The 20,545-nt window shown below is 40.8% G+C and overlaps 1 protein-coding gene across 5 annotated transcripts in view; it reads left to right on the top strand.

Moving 5' to 3' along the window:
• GALK2 (galactokinase 2) overlaps positions 1 to 20,545 on the top strand; it is a 127,129-nt gene that overhangs the window by 74,008 nt on the left and 32,576 nt on the right. For all 5 annotated transcript variants that reach the window (XM_019730673.2, XM_074327766.1, XM_019730674.2 and 2 more), the window contains 2 exons: positions 841 to 993; positions 10,735 to 10,945. In XM_019730673.2, the coding sequence (XP_019586232.2) occupies positions 841 to 993; positions 10,735 to 10,945 (364 nt within the window). The remainder of the gene's footprint in view (positions 1 to 840; positions 994 to 10,734; positions 10,946 to 20,545) is intronic.

The raw sequence follows: 20,545 nt of genomic DNA, 5'->3' as shown, positions 1-20,545 counted from the left end.
TTAAAATCTTTTCTTAGTTTTTCATCAGATTCCTACAGGCTTGGCTATTTCCCCAGAATACCTGGATTTCTTCTTCTTAAGAATATTGGTTGTTGATTCCCCTAAGCCAAACACATGAGGCATGAGGAAATCTGGTTTAATACTAGGAAAATACTCTGGGTGTTTTGGATGAGACCTGACAAATAGACATGATGGTAAGAGTCCTGATGTTTATGTAAGGTAGATATAGAGACTGAACACAGTCCAAATTCTTTGGGTTTACAAAGGCACTTCCTAATCTGACCCCTGTTTTAGCCCTCTTACCTACCCTTTCACCACTCCTCACCCTGCAAACTCTAAGCTTCAGCAGAATTTTAACACCCAATGCTCTATTAACACCTCCTAATGATTTTGCCTCTGAATTTGCATAAGCTCTTCCCTCTTCTTGATGTCCTATTTGGGTAAAGGAACCCTCTGCCTACCCTGCTCTTGCTCATCCTTGAAGACTCAGTTTAGACTCTCCTTTGTTCAAAGGAGCCTGCCCTAGGCTGTATCTGATCAGGTGCTTCAACTATGTGTGTGTATAGCACCCTGTGCTTTGCTACCATGGTAATAGAATCTGGAAAAGTGTCTACTTGACTGCCTTTCCCAATAGATTGTAAGCTCTATGAGGGCAGGGACAGTGTCTGTCTTGTTCACTGGTGTATCTTCAGTGCCTAGTACAGTGACTGGACGTCAATAAATAATATTTGAATGAATGAATGATTACAGTTTTGGGAAACTTTTTACTGAGATAAATAAATGAATAGATGATCAAACATTTTCTGAATTCTAACTCACCTGTCATTTTTCTTCCAATAGGCCAAGTTGATAGAATTTAGTCCTCTGAAAGCAACTGATGTGAAACTCCCAAGTGAAGCAGTGTTTGTGATTGCCAACAGTTGTATGGAAATGAATAAGGCTGCAACTTCCCATTTCAACATCCGGGTGATGGAGTGTCGGCTGGCTGCAAAGGTACGGACTTGGCAAACTAGCAAAACTTGAAGTACGCTTTCTCTTGTTCTTTTTCTCTTTGTTCCCTGTTACGTTGTTTCTTTACCTAACATTTAGGGAAACTTTCTGACTGCAGCATTCTAACGGAAGGTCTTTGATTACAGAGACATCTAATTCCAAACTCAGGAGATAAATACACCTATAGGTGGGTGTACCTTGTACGCTGTAGCTATTGGGAGGCTATATGAACTTCACAGTTGAATCTTCTAGGATAGCACTGAGGAGAAGATGACAGCTTATATATGTGAGGCACAGGCCATGGAGTAGGTCTGTGGGTGGAGAAAACCGTGTTTCCCCCAAAATAAGACCTAACCGGAAAATGAGCCCTAGCATGATTTTTTAGGATGACATCCCCTGAATATAAGCCTTAATGGGTCTTTTGGAGCAAAAATTAATATAAGACCTGCTCTTATTTTTGGGGAAACACGGAATTAGTTGGAGGTGATTGATGGTAAGCGACTACAGCTAATCTTGTTTCTTCAACAAAATTGATGGCAGCCTCAACCCCTGGTCCTCTCAGATGCTCCATTTTTGTACTGGGTCAACACTGGTCACTCTAAATATACAGGCTTGGGGTAACCCTCATGCCCAGAAGACCTCTACATGTCCACTAGGGAAACAAACCAGAGGGGAGTCTTGCCAGTTCTTTGTTCCACAATTCAGAAGACTCTTGCCTGTCAAGCCTTAAATCTACTTAGGAGGTATTCATTGAATACCTGTTATACACTTAGCAGCATGGAGATAGGCAAAAGGATACAGAACATAAGAATAGAGAGAGTAGAGAGTTAAAGTTAGGGGAATATGAAATAGGACATGGTTAGTGTGTGATCAGGTGGTATGTGACCAGGTGCTCGAAAAAGCAACACAAAAATTAAATGTTATGAAGGATCCAGAAAGGCACATGATATGACTAGAAAGTTGGAGAGAACTAAGGCTGGGAGCTGGGGAATGGAATCTGGTTAGGAGCGCCATTGTGTTTTCTCTTAAACATTCTTCAAATAGCAGCTAGAATGATGGTTTGGAAATTTAAATCTGATCAGGTAATTCCCCTGCTTATCGCCTTTCTAAAGCTTTCCGTTTCACTGGAATAAAGAAAAAAGTCCTTATCAGCACCTGGAGAACCCTGCACGATCCAATGCCTATCCACTCTTCCTCTTCCTCTCTGAGCATCCCCTACTCCCTTACACTCTAGTTGTGGTTGTCATTCTCACCCTAGGGACTTTGCACATGCCCAGAACACTCTTCCCCTCTCTGAAGCCTCAGCCTAAATGTCTCTCAGGGAAGCCTTCCTTGACTTCCTTACTCCCAGATTAAGGTAGGGTTCCCTTCGTATTTTGCTTCTCAGTATGGTACTATCACAATTGTTCAATGTCGGTCTCCTTCTGAGTTGATTTCACCTGAGAACCAAGACTGTGTCCATCTTGAGTTTTTTTTTTGTAATTAAAGTTTATTGGGGTGACAGCTGTTAGCAAAGTTACATAGATTTCATGTGAACAATTCTATAATCCATCATCAGACTGTGTCCATCTCATAGCCCTAATGCCTGGCATAGTGCTTAGGCTGAAGTAGACACAGGGTGAACATTTGTTGAATAAATGAACACTTACTCTCTGCGTTACCTGCCCTGTCATACTTATTTTGCTCAATTTCACAATTTTTTGCTAGTGCATTTTGTGTGCCCAGTACTGGACTAACTACCATGGAGATGTGTAGGGTGCGGTTCTCCTTTGTAACTGACTTACCACTTCATACCTTACTCCCACGCTCTGAAGTTGTGAAAGGAGAGTAGAGATACAATGATCCAGAAAAATAAGAGCTTTGTTTTCTGGAAAATTTGGGGGTTAAACTTTTTTTTTTTAAATCATGATTTAAATGTTTTATATTTGGAATTTACTCATTCAGATAATTTCTAAGTATTATGGAACAGAAATGTTTTAATATTAAACTCTTCACAGTATAATCAGTACATATATGAGAAGAAGTAGTACAGTAAACTTTTCAATATCAAGGCTTCAGTGAACTTCTTTTTTCTTTTAGGACAAGCTTCCTCTTTCAGGAGATGGAAGAAATCAGTGTCTTTATTTGTTTGAGGGCTTATTCTTGTTGACTTTTTATTTTGAGATTGATGAGTAAGTGTTGCCTTCCTGAAGAGACCTCAAACATACACAACATTGTTTTCCAAGTTTTATCACGAAATTAGATATCCTCTACGAGATCCATATATGAGCTAACACAAGTATGAGACATGTGAAATGGCTTCACGTTGGGACTACTGTCTTCCAAAGGTGCAAAAAGAAAGTGAGGAATACAGTTGTGATGTTGACTCTATAGTGAAAGTGTCAGGATGGGGGGAATGTCTTTTGAGACTTAACTGTAAAAGGGCATCTCTTTTGAAAGCAGTAGTTGAAAACCTTAATTCACTGCAGATCCTCCTGTTTCTGAGGATGCTGCCTGAGTTTAGCGATAGAACTCTACATGTGTTTTAGGGGTTCTTTGGCTAGCAAAACTGGCATCTGAATTTGGCTTTTTGCCACATACTACACAACTGGTATAGATAAAACACATTGTTTTAAATACTCTGAATTTCTCTCTTTAAAATATGGAAGAAAGAAAAGTGACTCTATTAAGATGGAGAATGTTTTCTAAATCAAGTTGCTGCAAATCACTAGAATCCAAGGTTATTTACAAAAGGGAAACAAAGATAAAATTGCTAATATGGGCTACACACATATATCTTGATATTAAGATTATGCTTTTGCCTAGGAATATAAGCTGGAATTCTGCTAAGCATATTTTCCTTACAGTATGGCTTCACTTTTCCATTTCCAGTAACATGTGATGAATATAATTTTTTTTTGGAAATGGCCTCATTATATCAGGAAATAAACTCCCATGTAAAAAGGTGAAGAAGCTTGTCTTAATCTGGACAAACTTTCTGTTTTCCGACAATAAAAATAAAGTGTCAGTGGAGAAATGACTAATCAGGATAGTTTTGAAAATGAAACTGATTAGATAGAGCTCCACATGGCAAAACAATAATAACATTTGTTTTTCCTCTCCTCCTATCTCTCCAATATTCTTTTTTGAAAATGAGTAACTTTTGTATCTTCTTAATACAGGGAAGTACACTAAATCAATGAAGGTGATTGTTCTTTGTTTTTACTTTAATGTTGATAGTTTCTTCTATTTTTAAAAATTTTATTCAGTATACTTGGTATACAATATTATATTAGTTTCATGTGTACAATATAGTGATTTGACATTTTTATACCTTATGATGTGATCATCCCACTAATTCTAGTAATCAGGGGTCACTGTGCAAATTTATCACAGTATTATTGACTATATTCCCCTCACCTTTTTGACCCACTCTCCACCCCCCTCCCTTCTGGTAACCATCTCTTTGGTCTCTGTCTTCTATTCTTAAGTCTCCTTTCTCTCTCTCTCCCTCCTCCTCCTCTCTTTCCAACAGCTTCCAAAAGCTAATTGATGTAAATTCATTAAAAGTACAAGTTTTGTAGAGCCATTTGAACTAAAATTAAAAACATTTCAAAGCAAACTCAATGGAGATTTATAATTATTACTTGCGTAAATGATACTTTTAAGTGAAGCACATTTTTATGTTCTTAAATTAACAAAGTGGCCAGAAATTGTAAATGAGCACAAAATTTTTTATATTTTACATGTAGTCAGTGGCTTAAACTTTTCCAGAAATGTTTTAGGTCCATAAAAGAGAGTATCCCTTAATTATATTGAGGGATAAAATGTGTGATGCTGGTAATAAATATTATGGGAAATCAAAAAAGGAAGAGAAATTTTATTGTTGCTTTTTGCATACCCTGAGCTCTTTGTGGCAACATGTGACGTAATGAAGGAGAGAGTTTCATGTGGTGCTTTGACACTTCAAGGAAAATTCACAGTGTGATTCCTTACAGAGCCTGTTTGGTCAGCGGCCATCACACACCCAGTTTTTTAGCTCATGCCACTTAGTGGTCACTATAGAACTTATTCTCTGTCTGGTGATAGGAAGTAAGGAAAAACAGGCATAATATTCTAGGGCTTTGGCAGTTACCATGAATTTGAGTGGAGAAAAACCAAATCCCCAAGAATGTGGCCAGTTTCACTCAGCCTGTTGATTCAGTCGAGCGTGCTGTGCCAAGACTCTAATGTGGAGTGTTCCCAGGCGTGAGGCCACGCTGCGGGGCAGAGGACGTACCTGTCGGGGAATAGGAGTGATGTGGTTAGTGGAACCAGGTGGTTGCGGGGCCTTCAGTGCTGAGGTGCTGGAGGATCACACAGGCTTGGGGAGCCACTAATGTTGTTAGTGAGGAATTTTAGAAATATTACCTTTGCAGCAGGAACTTTTGCCTTGGTTGAAGACAAGTAGGTCTTAAAGTGCCAGTGAAGATGGGATAAAAAGGGAGCGATATGAGAGAAGTTATGACTGGACCTGCCAAAGGGTCAGGTACAAGGCTCTCCATGACTGGGTTTCTGTGTCCCTTTTGGCATAAACACCATTACTTTGAGGAAGTTTCCGCTGCCCAGTGTCCCCACTTCCATGGTGTTAAATGTCCTTTTATATGCTCTTACCACATCCTGTATTTTTCCGTTATAGCAGCTTATCACAACTGGTTGGAGTTCCTCACTGTGTAATGATTATTTAAGCCTGCCTCCTCCGGGAGATGGCGAGCTGCATGAGGTCAGGAGCCATGTGTGCCTGTTCACTGCTGCCTGCCTACGGCCTGCGAAGTAGTAGGTGCTCGGTAACACTCACAGCATGCAGGCGTGCGTGACTGAGGGCAAAGTGTGGGGGCGGGAAGGGCTGCAGTTCTCATGGTGACAGACGCTTACCAGAATTAGTGGGGTGATCACATCGTAAGGTATAAAAATGTCACATCACTATACTGTACATCTGACACTAATATAACTAATATAATATTGTACACCAAATATACTTAAATAAAAGTTTTAAAAATAGAAGAAACTATCAACATTAAAGCAAAATAAAGAAATGGTGGATGGAAAGCATAGTGCTGCCCCTGATAGACTTGGAGAAAATAGGGTGGGAGGTGAGTAGAAATCGAGAGGTGATGAAATTTCCCCATGGAATTTTCTTGTACATAGTTAGAAACTTGAGCTTGGACTGTATCTCTTGGCCAGGGCTATAGCCTTCAGATGTATTTGTTTTGAGATGGGAGTTGAAACCAAGAGCTAAATTCAGTTTGCTGTTGTAGCAAGAGAAGATCAGAAGGCCAGGGGTTGAACTTAGGAGATGGCTTCAGCTAAATAATGAAAGGAGAAAAGGGAGTCATGGATGGAAATGGTATAAGGACCAGGGAGATGAGAGGGAAACCAGGAAAATTCAATCAAACAGGGAATATGAAGAAGGTAGATAATGAAGGGTTCCGAAGCCACTGATTTATTAAGGAATAAAAGGACAGAAAAATCCAGTGGCTTTGGAAGTGATTTTAGAGTCAAGGAAGGACCTCTGGGAGGCCATATGCAATAGTTAGAGTAGCTACTGAGGGCCTGGAAGTGATGACTATGGGCCACCGGTTCTAGCTGTTGGACAGTGAGAGAGAGGGAGAAATTAAGAACAGTACCTTTAGAAATAGGGACTTTGAAGACAGGAAGCATCTATATATGTTTGAAGGAATAGGAAAAGTTACCAGGTGGGAGAGAATTACCTACAGAGGCAGGTGAATGTGCAGAAGGAAGGAAACTTGACCCTCACAGAGTGCTTCTTCCTGGCCAGGCAAGGTGGTAGGTGTTTTTATGATCTTATTTAATCTGTCACAGTAGCTTGTGAAGTAGCCATTAAGTGTCTCGCTTTACATATTGGGAATTTCCAGCCAGGCAGGTTGTGACTTGTTTTAAGTAAGTATTGGAGTCCAGGTCTGTCTTCACCCCTGCTCTTTTCTGTAGGAGTCAGGCGTGAATGAGATCCAAAGCAGGATGCTTGGGGATGCCCGCTGTGCTGTGCTGAGGGTGCAGTGAGGAGATCCATTATGCACAGTTGTACAGGTTTCCTCAGTGGCCTGCAGACTAATATGGAGAACACGGACAGTGCGGACAAGTAACATTGGGGAAGCTCAACGTGGTGAATGATGGTTATGAGTATAGAGCAGGGATATGGGAAGTCACTGGGGAACGGCTCTCTGTAGTTGGAAAGGGGTGAGGAGGAGATAAGCAAAAAAAGAAGTATATACAGTAAAAACGGCGATGTATGATCCCATTTATTTCAAACTATGTATTTGTAGGTGTGCATAAAGTATGCATAAGGAAATGTAGTAATAGGATGGTTATCAAAATGACTGTTGGTGGTTATGTCATTGGGGGTGATTACAGGTCATTTATTATACTTGGTATTTTTTTTTTTTTTTTTTTTTTTGTACTTCAAACTGTGTGTTTTTTGCACTTCTTAAAAAAAGCATGTGTGATTTATATAACCAGAAACAACAACACGGCTGCTTTTGTTTGTGGAAAACAGCTTGTTGAGTGAATTGTTTTTAGAGGTAACTCAGAGAGGGATTAGAAATTTTACCCTGGTGAAGAGCTGATTTGGTACTTTCCCCACTGATTTGTTTATACTGCTAAATTCAATGAGAAAGTCAAAGAGTTGGATCTGACAGGCAGGCCCCTGAGTTAGGGCCCTAACCTTAGCATTCTGATACTTTATTCTCTTGTTGGAAGCCCCAGTGACTTTTTCTAACTGCAGAAGAGTGCCTAGTTTATATATGGGACAACCTGGAAGGGCTAGGGAGCTAATTAATACCGTTGGAAGCAGTCCTCAACTAATGATGGGTGAGAGTTAGTAGGGAAATATTATCCCAGCTTTCTTGCTCATGGGAATGACACATTGAGGTCTATACATACAGGTCAGAGGGCCCAGCAGGCCCAACCTCACCTTCCACATCAGTGCATCTCGGATTGGCTTCTCTTCCTGTCTCACTTTCCATTTCTCTACCAGTGCTTCTTGGTGTCACCTGACCCCGCAAATTCTGGTCTCAGGGTCTGCGTCCAAGAGAAACCAACTTAAGACAGGGTCCTAGCACTATTTATCTGCCTCTTTCCATGACTGTGGACAAGGTGCTCGTTGCCTGCTTTCTTGTCCACAGAGCATAGAACAGGCTCAGGAACCTCCCGGAAGTGGTATCAGATAGGAACACTTAATATTTGTAGTGGCAAAAAGAAAATGGTGAATGTTGACACAGAACTGCTTTCTCTAATTTTCCCACCCTGCTGCTGAGTGAGAAACTTGTGACAAAGTGATCCATAGCCCTGACTCATAGCACTGCTTCACAAATATGAACCAGGCCAGTCACCAGGCCCTTCAGTGGCAGATTCCCACATGAGTTCTGTTTTTGAGCAACAGCGATCTTACCCACCCACTTCCCTCATCTGCAAGTCATCTTTCTGTTTCCTGAGCCAAATTTCAAAGGGTTTAAGCAGCTTTCCCATTCGCCTCCCATAATGTAGTGCACAGGCTCAGTGGTTCATGGCTGTGCAGCTGTTGTTGAGGGCATGTGGTAGATCGATTTCATTCTTAATTGAAATACACACCAAATTGGCTGTGTGGCCCCTCTAGCTGAGGGCTGAGTGGACCCAACAGCAAACTGGGATATCATCTGAGTGAACGTGAACCTCTGTATGTTAGTGCCTCTGTGGAAGGAAAACACATAAGGAGGGTGCCTTTGAAAACAACCTTGTAGGTAGCAGACATCCCTTGCACGCTTTCTCTGCAGACATCCCTGTGCCAATTTCCTGGGATGATGTGTCTGAGGCAGTGTGACTTGTTGAAATGAAGCCAGGGGTGGGAATTAGGAGATCATTGTTGACTCAAATGTTCTTAGGAAGAGCCTACTCTATTACGTGGGGGCCATTTTTTGATGTTTTTCCTTTTTCTTTTTTGCAGAAGGAACCCATCGATCACAATGTTTTTAAATCACTAGAATGTTTACTTCTAACACAAATCTTACTTTATGCTTAGGAAACCATTTCTAAGACTCAGTGGTGATTTGAACTAAGGTGAGGAGCATGACATAGATATCAGCCCGACCTCACTGAGAATGTGGCCTTGGGGAAGCAAGAAAGAATTGTAGGACCTGGGCTCAATTTCCAACTCCGTTGCTTTGGGCAAATCACTCACTCTCATCTCTTAAATAGAGTAATAATACCTCTCTTGCAGAGTTGTGAAAGATTAAAAGAAATAAAAAAGCACATTTAAAATCATATAGCGCCATCCAAGCTTCATTGCTTCTCTCAGCTGGATTTGGATCTTACTTCAAGAAAGCATCATTTTAGGAGATCATCAACTTCAGCTCTGTTTCTGTATAAAACAAGTATACTGTATGTTTTTCTTTTTCTTTATATATGTCTTTGTAAGTTTTCTCAACTTTTATTTTTAGAATACATTGGAATATAGACCATGAATGAATCAATTAATTGAATTAATGAATGGGTCAATCTGTGGAGGTATCAAATCCAATTCTGCTAATAAACACTAAATGTGCTAAGCAAACAAGGTCAGAAGAAAGGTTTTAGTGTGTTTGCTTTAAAAATGGCACCATGGTCAGTGAAATAATTGAACAGAAAAATATAATTCTGCCTTCATTTCTGCCTTAAAATCATTTATCCCTTCAAATGTATGAGCCAGAGGTTTAAAAAGAGGCTTAATGAATATAAGAACTTCTGTTATTAACATTCTTCAGAAGTGAGTGGCTCTAACTAGAGTACAATGGTCTTTTGGTGAGCCCTGCTTCCTGTTGAAAAGAAAGAAAATCAAATCATCAGCATAATAGGAGTAAATCAGATGCACATTTCCTTGAAGACTCATTCCCCCTTCTTTTGCTTGCTTCTTCTTGCTGTTTGTACCATCTGCACCTGCTGTCTTCACACCCAGGGATTGAATTTTATAGACCTCAGGATGAGAGATAAGTTACTGTTTTGATTGTCACCTTCTCTGAAGGGCTCAGTCAGTGGTTTGGGGAACATGAGGAAAGCATATTCTGGATTGGGGTTCCCATAAGTGGACCTGGTTACAAAGATTTATACTTAACCCTCTCCAACAGATTGAGGGGCTGCCGCGGGATGCAATTGGAAGCCAAACTCTTTTAAGGGTGGAGAAACATACAGCCCTACCACTACCAGCAACCTAATGAAATGGTTTTTCATAAGGTCACCAATGAGGTTTTCATTTAAAATCTGGGACTTTACTCCAACTGCCCAGATACTTAAAATTCATTAGCTATTTCAAAGAGTCATGCAGTAAACAGGAAGTACTCTAATGAAACTGGGCATACAGTGTCCACCTCAGGACCCAGGTCATGTGAGATTTGAGTAGCTTTTTGTAGACTTTATAAAGAATGGTGTATTAGGGATGAACTGAATAGGGATAAAAGAACAAAATTATTCAAAGAAATAGCCCTGAGGGAAAGTAGTAACAGGCAAAAAAATCAGTGGAGGATTAGTTTTTTTTGTATTTCTTTTTTTCTCAAGAAAAATACTTAACTGGTCTGTGTGTGTCACACAAGCATGTTTAATTCCAAACATCTGATTCCAGTGTGCATTTTCAAGCAGTGGTGGGAAATGTGGATAGGTTGAATAGGAAAAAAAAAGCTTAAAGTTAAATTTGACTAATTAAAATAGTACATTTTAATATCCGAAATAAAAACTGACCATTATCTTGGTTTCAACTTGCAGCTCTTGGCTAAGTACAAAAGCTTGCAATGGGATAAAGTACTGCGGCTGGAGGAGGTTCAGGCCAACCTAGGGGTCAGTCTGGAAGAAATGCTGTTGATCACAGAGGATGCGCTTCACCCTGAACCCTATAGCCCCGAGGAGGTCTGCAGGTGTCTGGAAATTAGCCTGCAGGAACTCCGGACCCAAATCCTGAGTCCAAATACTCAAGATGGTGAGTCTACTGGAGAAAATAAGGGCATGGGTTATTCTCCCACTCACAGCTGGAAAGTTTCCAACTTCTGCATCCATCTGACTGATTTTAAAGCATGCTTGAGGGAATTTGGAGAATGTATGTGTTTTGGCAAACTGAATTATATAGATTCTTGGCTTCATTACATTCATTTATTCATTCTCAACAAACATTGCCTGGTCTGCCACACAGCAGGTATTCTGGCTAGGAAAAGGTGAATGATACATGGTTCCTGCCCTCAAGATGTTCATGATTGAATAAGCTGCTCTTTTTTCATCTGTTTTGTTCCTACCCATTTTTCCGATTATTATAATACTTATATGAAAAGGTCGAGATTCAAGCAGTGCTCGTAACTATTGTGGAACAGCATTCTGGAAACCAGGAAGTCTTCACTGTTTCAGTTGAAACTTGTGGCCCACTTTCGTGTGGAAGGTTTTTCTGTTTGCCTGCTGCTTTCAAGTCATTTTGTTTTTATACTGGTAACATTAGATACCTGAGATAAAGGCCAGGTAAAGGTCGAGGTACAGGATGGAGCCTTGGAGTGGCTTTTCTTCTTAAAAGTAAAGGTTATCTATTTGTGGGAAGTCAATGCTGGGGCCTGGGACATCTAGCTAAGATGCAATCGACTCTTGAGGTAGAGTCAAGAGGGTAGGAGCATGGCACAGAGGTCAGCCTCAGGGACCCATTTCTATCCCATTCAGCTCTAAAGTTGGTTATTGAGTGCTTACAGTGGATTTGCCTGCCAAGTAATGCCTTAAAGGATACAGCTACTCACAACTTTAGGATAAGATAAGGGAATCATTTGAGGGCAGGGAGAAAGTTTTGGTTTCCAACACTGTTAGATTCAATTTAATTTGATGAATGTTTATTGAGTCTCTAGAACTGGGATGAGCAAACTGGCCTACAGGCCTAATCAGACTTGCCGCCTGTTTTTGTAAAATAAACTTTTGCTGGAACATAGCCATAATTGGCTATGGATTGCTTCTGCACTGTAATAGCACAGTTGAGTAGTTGTGACAGAGACTGAATAGCCCACAAAACCGGAAATATTTACTGTCCCACCCTTTGCAGAAAAAGTTTGCCGACCTCCACACCCAAAAGGCAGGAGACCCAAGGGTAGCCAGACTGCCTGGATAAGGATCTGGGGCTTCTTCCCTTACTCTCTTTGTGACTGTTGTCTTAGTTTTACTGTGAAATAGGCAGACTAGGAATACCGCCCTTAAAGGAGTAATCTGTGTAATGTGCTAAGAACAATGCTTAGTAATGGAGCTGCTCATAAATGTCAGCTGCTTTTGGTATTTCTCCTTTCTGCTCATAAATGTCAGCTGCTTTTGGTATTTCTCCTTCTCTCTTCTCGTCTACCTCCTCTAGGCCCTGAGACTGAGCATTGGGAACATAGAAATAAACATAACAGCGTTCCATCCTCAAGGAGTTTACAAAGTAGTGGTAGAAACAGGTAAAGAAAAAGCTGATCCAGCATAGAGTAATGATTGTGGGTCACGGACGTGTACTTGGGCCCAGAGCGACCAGAAAAGACAGAAGTCAGAGCTGGTTTTACTAAGGAGATAGCAACCAGACAAAAGGTAGAGAATAAATAGGAATTTCTTTGGTAGAGAAGCAGTCAGCAAGACTTCAAGGCAGACAAAACAGCAGGTACAGGGGCAGGGAGGAGTGAAAGATGATTACATGTCCAGAGAACTACAGATAGTTGAGTGTTTCTTGAAAATAACATATGTGGTGCTGAATGATATATCAGGCTGAGTTTGTAGCTAAGTCCAGATCACCAATGGCCTTGTTAAATACTCTGTGTGTATTACATAGTTAATGAAATATTTATTGAATGAAGAAGTTGGATAGAGCATTGGATAGTGAGAGCTTCCAGGGAATAGCCTTTATGCTTTGATTTAAGACATTGTCCAGTTTCTTTAATTCAGCAAATGTATGTACTGACTTTGTTGGGCTGGGTATTATGCTGGATGCTGGGATACAAAGGTAAGCAGGACTTGATCTCTACCTCGTAGTGACCTCGTGTCTAATGAAGGAGAGAGCCAAAGCACAGTCACAGAGAACAATACCTGCTGGAATAAAGGTATTTATTGACTGTCTTGAGCATATGGAGAAGAGAGTGACTAAATGCCAGAAGAATGTGGCTTGAATTTGAGCTGACTATTAAAAGACAATTACAGACTTCCCAGCCTGAAAGGGGTGAGAGGCCTTTCCAGGCAGAGAATAGAGCCTGAGTTTAGACATAGATACACAAGGAGTGGAGAATTTGAAAACGTGTGTCCAGAGGTATTGTGCACAGTATGAGTTGGACGCCAAAGATACTGACGAAAGGGATGCCAGTTAGGGACTATTGTTCTATCTCCATCGCATAAGAGCCTAAAATGGGGAATTTTACAATGGATACTTTCTCAAGACTGTAAGGAGAGTTCTGTTGGAATTAAAGATTGCCCATGTCTAGGAAGGGAGGGAAGGAAGAAAGAAAGGAAAAAAGAAAAGAAACAGAAGTGTGGATGTTGAGAAAGTTGGGGAATTATAGTATGGGAAATGATTTTGGGAGCAAGATGATGAATTTATGTAGAACATGTGAAGATCCAAACTATATTAATTAGATTTGGGAGTTTTTGGTAAAGAAGCAAAGGCAAAGAAGCCTTAAAAGACATTGAGACTATTCAGTGTCAAATGATCGTCTTAAAGCAGTCTTTTCATTGTGTCGCTTCTTAGTTCAAAAACCTTTAGATCCTCACCGTTACCTTATTGCCTAAGCTCCGTAACCTGGATATTAAGTTTTTTCTCATTGGGCCTTACGTCTGTTCTGTCCTGACTCCCTTTTGGGCCTCTACATGCCCACGTGGACAGCGTTGTCTTGGCTGAACCACTCCCCCTACTAACTGCTTCTTGGTCTTGCCTCTGAGCCTTGAATCCTAAATATCATTGCCCTCTTCTAACTGGCACTTTTCCTCTTTTCCAACTGAAATGCAGTTGCTACCTATCTTAAAGGCTCAATATAATTTTTTATCTTTTCCTTATCCTTCTCAATCCATAACCTCTTCTCTTTCTCTCTATCCACGTTCCTTTTTCTCTGTATCTGCCTATCTTTCCTCCCCCTCTTTTTTTAAAGCATGTTTTTGAATAAGTTAATTTTTCAGAAAAATCTTGGAAAACACAAAGGATAACTTGTTAATCATAGTACATGCGTTCCTCTTTATGTGTATTTTTCCCGTAAAGAATAATGATTACATGGTTTTTGTAAAAATGATATATGCTTTTTTTTAATAATGGTTTTGAGGTGTATATATATATATATTTTTTTTTTTTTTTTTAAGATTTTGTTGGGGAAGGGGAACAGGACTTTATTGGGGAACAGTGTGTACTTCCAGGACTTTTTTCCAAGTCAAGTTGTTGTCCTTTCAATCTTAGTTGTGGAGGGCGCAGCTCAGCTCCAGGTCCAGTTGCCGTTGCCGTTGCTAGTTGCAGGGGGCACAGCCCACCATCCCTTGCAGGAGTCTAACTGGCAACCTTGTGGTTGAGAGGATGCGCTCCAGCCAACTGAGCCATTTGGGAGGCAGCTCAGCTCAAGGTGCCGTGTTCAATCTTAGTTGCAGGGGTGCTGTCCATAATCTCGAGGAGTTGAACCAGCAACATTGTGGTTGAGAGCCCACTGGCCCTTATGGGAATCGAACCGGCAGTCTTTGGAGTTAGGAGCACAGAGCTCCAACCGCCTGAGCCACCGGGCCGGCCCAAAAATAATATATGCTTAATCTTACCTCTTTATCTAGAATAACTTCCCTACTGTCCCATAATTTATTTATGTTTGTTTGTACTCAATAAATCTATGTCGAATGAATGAATGCATTTTGTATTTTTGTCAGCCTCAAAGGGTTCCCCCATTTGCTTTTGGAATAAATAAATTAAAACAAAAACAAAAAACTATGAACATAAATTAGTCCGTAGGATTCCAGAGTCTCCTAGATTAATGTCACTTGATTTACTCTGTGGATCCAGCCCTCTAACCTCAACAACTTTTCTAGCTGAATTCTCTTGGCACTCAGCTTTAACTTTAGGGATCAAAATCCTTTTATATCTTTGCCTTGCTCCTTTTGAGTTTGTGCTTTGGTTGGTCTAAGACCTTAAGCGAATGTTTCTCAGCCCTTTAGAAGATGTTGTTCTTACTGAATGTGGCACTGTAGTTAGATTCTGTGAATGGAGGCAAAGATGACAGATGCCCAGCAGAGGACTGTGGAGGGTGCCACCACCCGTTTATTCCAGGTGTGTACACTTCAACATACTTGGTTTTGACTTGAACTAATAATGTTCCCATCATGGAAATCCGTGCCTTTCTCAAAGAGACGGGGAATTCGATGTTCTCTTAGTGCTAAAATTGCTTTCTTTCTCTACCTGAGTATGAGCGTGAGTTGGGAGACGTTGACTTTGAGGTAACAGTTTAGGGAGAAACATTTATAATCAAACTTGCAACCTCTGCCAAACCAGTCAGGCTTTCAAAGTCCCATGTACAATTATTTTCTCTTTCCAAATTTCTAAAAATTAGATTTAGAAATGCTCAGAGGCCATTAAAGTTAAACACGCATACACACACAAGGTAAAATCCTCAAATCCTTTAGACATTATTTAGAATAATTTGAGGGTTATGTGTCAGGCCCTGCCCACAGGCAGTGATTGCCAGGCTGAGTTGGGAGGGGTGTTTACTGAGGTGTGAGCCGAGAGAAAAAGATGAAGCTGTGGTTAAGAGCCTGGAGAGATGGGCACATGTATGTAGCATAGGACATAAGTCAAGAACACACGCTGGAAGATAAACAGAGGAGCCCCTGAAGAACTAAATGGAAAGTGAGGTAGAGAATGGGTCAGGTGGTTTGGTCGCTCATTTAAGAAAGGGGGAATTTGTTGGGAGCATTCCTTTTGGGAGTGCCCAGCTGTGCTCCACATGGGGTGGCCCTGCTGATTAGATGTACTGTACTGAGCTGGACACGAATCTCATTGCTTGGATTTCTAACTTTGCCTGTGACCATATGCTGACAAAGTGCTGGCCAGTTGCTGACTAATTTGTTTGGATCCTGGGATCTCCAAAGTCACGAGTGATAATCATGGCTTTTGAGCAAGCACAGGGCACCGATAGACTGCTCTTACGGAGGACATCTTATCCTCCTAACACCAGAGTAAGACCCCCCCCCCCAACTTGTGATTTACTTTACGGTTTACACATTACTCTTTACCCATTATCACCTGATTTTATTCTCACTACAAGTCTGGGGCACGTGGTTATCCTCATTTCACAGATGAGAGAACTGAGGTCAGAGAGTTACATGATATTATAAGAGGTAGTAAGTGCTACAAGCAGTTCCCAAATCCTAGTCTTCTGATTTAATCTAGTACTCTTTCTGCCATTACTTTTTATCTCAGTGTGTTAATAAGCTGACCTTAGCAATCCTGTACCAAGAAAGGGAATTTTGACTTCACTTGGCTCTGTTTTTTTCTTAAAATTAAAGAAAAGTGATGAAGATAGGTTACTTTGTGGTAAAAGAGTTTCCTTTTGGCTCTTTCCTATCTGGTCCTTTGGCCTTAGAAGATGGAAAACTGTGGGGCATCCAGGAGCTTGTTTAATTTAAGGAGCAACCTGGCTAGAATGTGCATGAGCTGTTGTGTTACAGGAGAGCCGTGAAAAGTGCTATGGAATTTTCTCGTTTGATAAAAGTGTGATCCTCATAGATTATCTCAGTAAAGTTTAAGAAGAGTAGTTTGTTTTTTATCTAATGGGAAAGAATAACAGCACTTTCTGATATGAAAGGAGTCATTTGGTCAGTAATATCAATTTCCAGTTAAGTGTTCTCAGATAATAAGGAAGTTGATTTAAAAATAGCTTGTGAGCTATAAGACACTAAATTCTATGATCTCAACACAATCAATTGTTGTTTGTATAAGAATTTCGAAAGAAAAGTTTTTCAAGAAGAGCCTAGAAGAAACTCAAAAGGAAATTATCAACCTTTCTAGAGTTTATAAATATTGGTTTAGCAGAAATCCTTAAAATCTGTGTGGTGTCCTTCTAATAAGGCCAAATAAAAATGAGTTTTGTCTGTTGTTTTCATTTTTATAAGATAGTAGATTTTTATGAAACAAAGTATGAAAGAATAAATCAAATAACTATTTTTTGTTATATACAAAATAAATGCTTTAAGTTGTTTTGGAAGTCAAGTGTGGGGGAAATTTGCTTTCACTTAGTTATTTTTCCTTTCCTTCTCTGCCTGGTCTCCCCTTTTTGCTCCTCAGTTCCTGTTGACTATCTGGCCGCAGAGGGAAGAATCATGCCAGGAGTAAAGGTTCTTTATTTTCTAGGAAAAAAAAAAAAGGCTGAACTGTTATTCCAGGTCACTTAGGGATGATGCTTCCTTCCTGGGTTTTCCTTTTCCTCTTTTCAGATATGTGCGTTATATACCCCTATTCATTGGTTCACCTTCCTTCTTCAAATGTTTAAAGAACTAAAAAAGAATGTGAGCATACCTTATTAACTATGATTTTGAAGACATGCCATCTTGAAACTCTCAAATTCTGTAGGGACAACTCAGTACCAGCATGTTTGAATCATACCGGTGATGTGTGCTATGTTCTGGTTGGTGCCTAAGCCACTAATAGGTAGGTTGGAGCTCTGAATCTCTCTGTTATCCCGCAAGGCTAATAATGGTTTCTTGCTCCTGAGGCCATTCTGGAGCCACAAAAGCATTAGAATTCTGGAATTTCCATTCATTTGTGTGAGAGTTTTAAAAGAGCTAAAATGAAACAAATTCTGAAGGTACATTTTGAGGAGTAGTCTTAAATACACTTGGCCATCTTGGACTGAGCCAGGCCCAGAACGAACCTATGAGCTTGACCATCTCTTCATATTCTGTATTTTCCAGCTCTGAGTTCCCCAAGTTTGTCGAATTAATATGATTTGGGAAGGGATGGCAGGCAGTAGAGGATGTGGTCAAGAGTCAGACCAGTGAGACCCAACGTTTATCTCTGTCAGACACTCTGGTCCTCTTTCTCAAAGAAGAGAGTTTTCCTCTTTCTAGGAAGGTCATCCTTGTGTACTGAACTCTCAGCTTCAGGGAGACCGGACCTACCGCAGGGGAAGGGCAGGGGACATCTATCTTCCTGACAACAGCAGCCTCGTAGTCTCCAATGACCTACAGCCATGAAAACAAGCTGGACATAACTTATCCAGCCTCATGTGAAACTCACTTACAGTAGTTACTATGGCATTTCCCAGAAAGTAATCCAGAAAGTCGCAGCAGCTAAATGTGAACAATGAGGCACTGTCTTCCCACAGCATTTGTATCCTTGAAAAAGGATCCTTGTTTTGTGCATCTCAATATTTCTGCAGCACCTAGCAAATGTTTGCTAACTGAAGAAATGAGTTAAATTAATGTTCTTCTATTCTTATGGAAAAGTAATGGGTAGGAGGCCAATTCAAGAATTCAAAGCACTCGAAGACTAGCTAAGGAGTAGTTATACCTTTTAAAAAGCTTTTTAAAAAATTTGTTCATGTGCATTACCACTAATAATGACACCAACAAGTAACATGGATCATTAGGTGCCAACCACTGTTCTAAGTGTGTTTTAAGCTCTGCTCTAAGAACTTTTTAAAACATTTGCCATACTTGTTTATTGATATGGTCCTCATGTTGAGAGTACCTGCATGAAATAGTCCTTTTCAAGGCTATACATTGTGTCATAAATATATTCTGACATTCAAATATTGATGCATTCACCCCTCCCTCTCTCAACCCTCCCAGACCCTCCTAATTTATTCACACTTTTAAAATATAGCAGTGAAACTCCCAAAGTTAGGCAGCTGCTAGGGAATGAAGACTTTCTTGTTAGGTGTTGTTTTGTATGTTTGTTTGAAATTCTGTTTAAAAGAGAAAGGCAAATGCATTTGGCCATTACAATACTGATTAGGTTTGTGTTTATTGACATAACTGTTCATTAATATGCTAAGTATTCTGTTTTTATTCTGCAAACAAAGAATGATACCAAGGTTTTCCCGCCAACAGAACATTGTACCTGGCATCTCAAAGTTTTTGACAGTGGTCTTTGAAATCGCACATGGACTTTTCCTTAAAATATTCCAAATCTATGTAAGTGAAATATAGCACAGGTTATATAAATTTAATTTAGCAGAACATAAAGGATAAAGATTGACTTTGGATGGTTTTGCTGCCAGGAGCATCCCTTAAGGAAGGTTCCAATATTTTGCTATTTTACGGATGAGGAAACTGAGACTCAGAACAATTAAGCAACTTGCCCAAGGTCACACAGCAAAAAGCAGCAGATTTGTGACTCAAACCCATGCGGTCTGACGGCAGAGCCCTCCCTCCACAGTCTCAACCACTATGTGATAAGGGGCTATATTAGTCAGGGTTTTGTCAGAGAAAGGGATTTACTATATAAATTTGACCCCTGCAATTGTGTAAGCTGTTTAGACAGTCCACACAAGCCCATATCTTTGCATGTGGTGCTGGAGCCTGAAGTCAACAGGAAAGACAGTCAGGAAGGGATGACACATATGCAGTAAGGGTGGGGGTGTGGGTGTGGGGAGCAAGCACAGGCTGGAGCTCACGAGGGTGAACTGGAACCGGAGTCAGACTCTTATCACCTCCATCCAGGCCTCCAGCTTTGACAATACTGGTAATCTGCAGGAGAGGCTGAACGTGGACCTGGCCCAAGAGAAGCTGCAGGAAGGGACAGTGAAACCTGGAGGTGCTGTGGAGCTAGCGGCTGCTCCATGCAGCAAAGTGAGCCAGCAGATAAGTGACAGTGTACATGAGCTGCAGTGATACCTGGTGCCCCTGCATAGAGCTTGGAAGCATGAAAAATATACGCCTCCCATCATTCCTAATACACGTATTTTTATGTGCTTATTTCCCCTACATGTACCTGGTCTCCTGATCTTGCCAGCTACCTTCTCCACTCCAGCTGCCTCCTTGGCCTTGGCCTTGGCCTGGGGGTCCCTTTGGGCTGCTCTGCCCTGACCACGGCCTTGGTCTCAGCCTTGCTAGCCTCCTTGGCTCTGACCCTGTAGTTACTGGCCACCTCCTCTGCCCCAACTGCCTCTTTGAGTCTGGCCTTGCTGGCTCTGCCATTCATGGCTGCCTCAAGGGAAGGGAAGGGGAGGGGAGGGGAAGGAAGGAGAGGGGAGGGGAGGGGAGGGGAGGGGAGGGAAAAGAACAGTTTCTAAACTTTCATATTTTTCTTACATCTAAGATACATGACTTGACATTACTTACCATGTTTCCCCGAAAAGAAGACCAGGTCTTATATTAATTTTTGCTCCAAAAGACGCATTAGGGCTTATGTTCAGGGGATGTCATCCTGAAAAATCATGCTAGGATTTACTATCCGGGTAGGTCTTATTTTCGGGGAAACACAGTAGTATTCCCTTTGCTTGAATTTATCATGGATAGATCTCTACCTTCTGAGATGTGAAATTATCAAAGGGTCAGCCATGAACTTAGACACTCTGCTTTGAGTAAAATGAAGCTTCTGCAGATAGGAGGACAGTTGATGTCTCGTTGTGTGTACCCT

This window comes from Rhinolophus sinicus, linkage group LG03, assembly GCF_036562045.2.
Source record: "Rhinolophus sinicus isolate RSC01 linkage group LG03, ASM3656204v1, whole genome shotgun sequence".
Classification (NCBI taxonomy): domain Eukaryota; kingdom Metazoa; phylum Chordata; class Mammalia; order Chiroptera; family Rhinolophidae; genus Rhinolophus; species Rhinolophus sinicus.
This window is presented reverse-complemented; position numbering and strand designations above follow the sequence as displayed.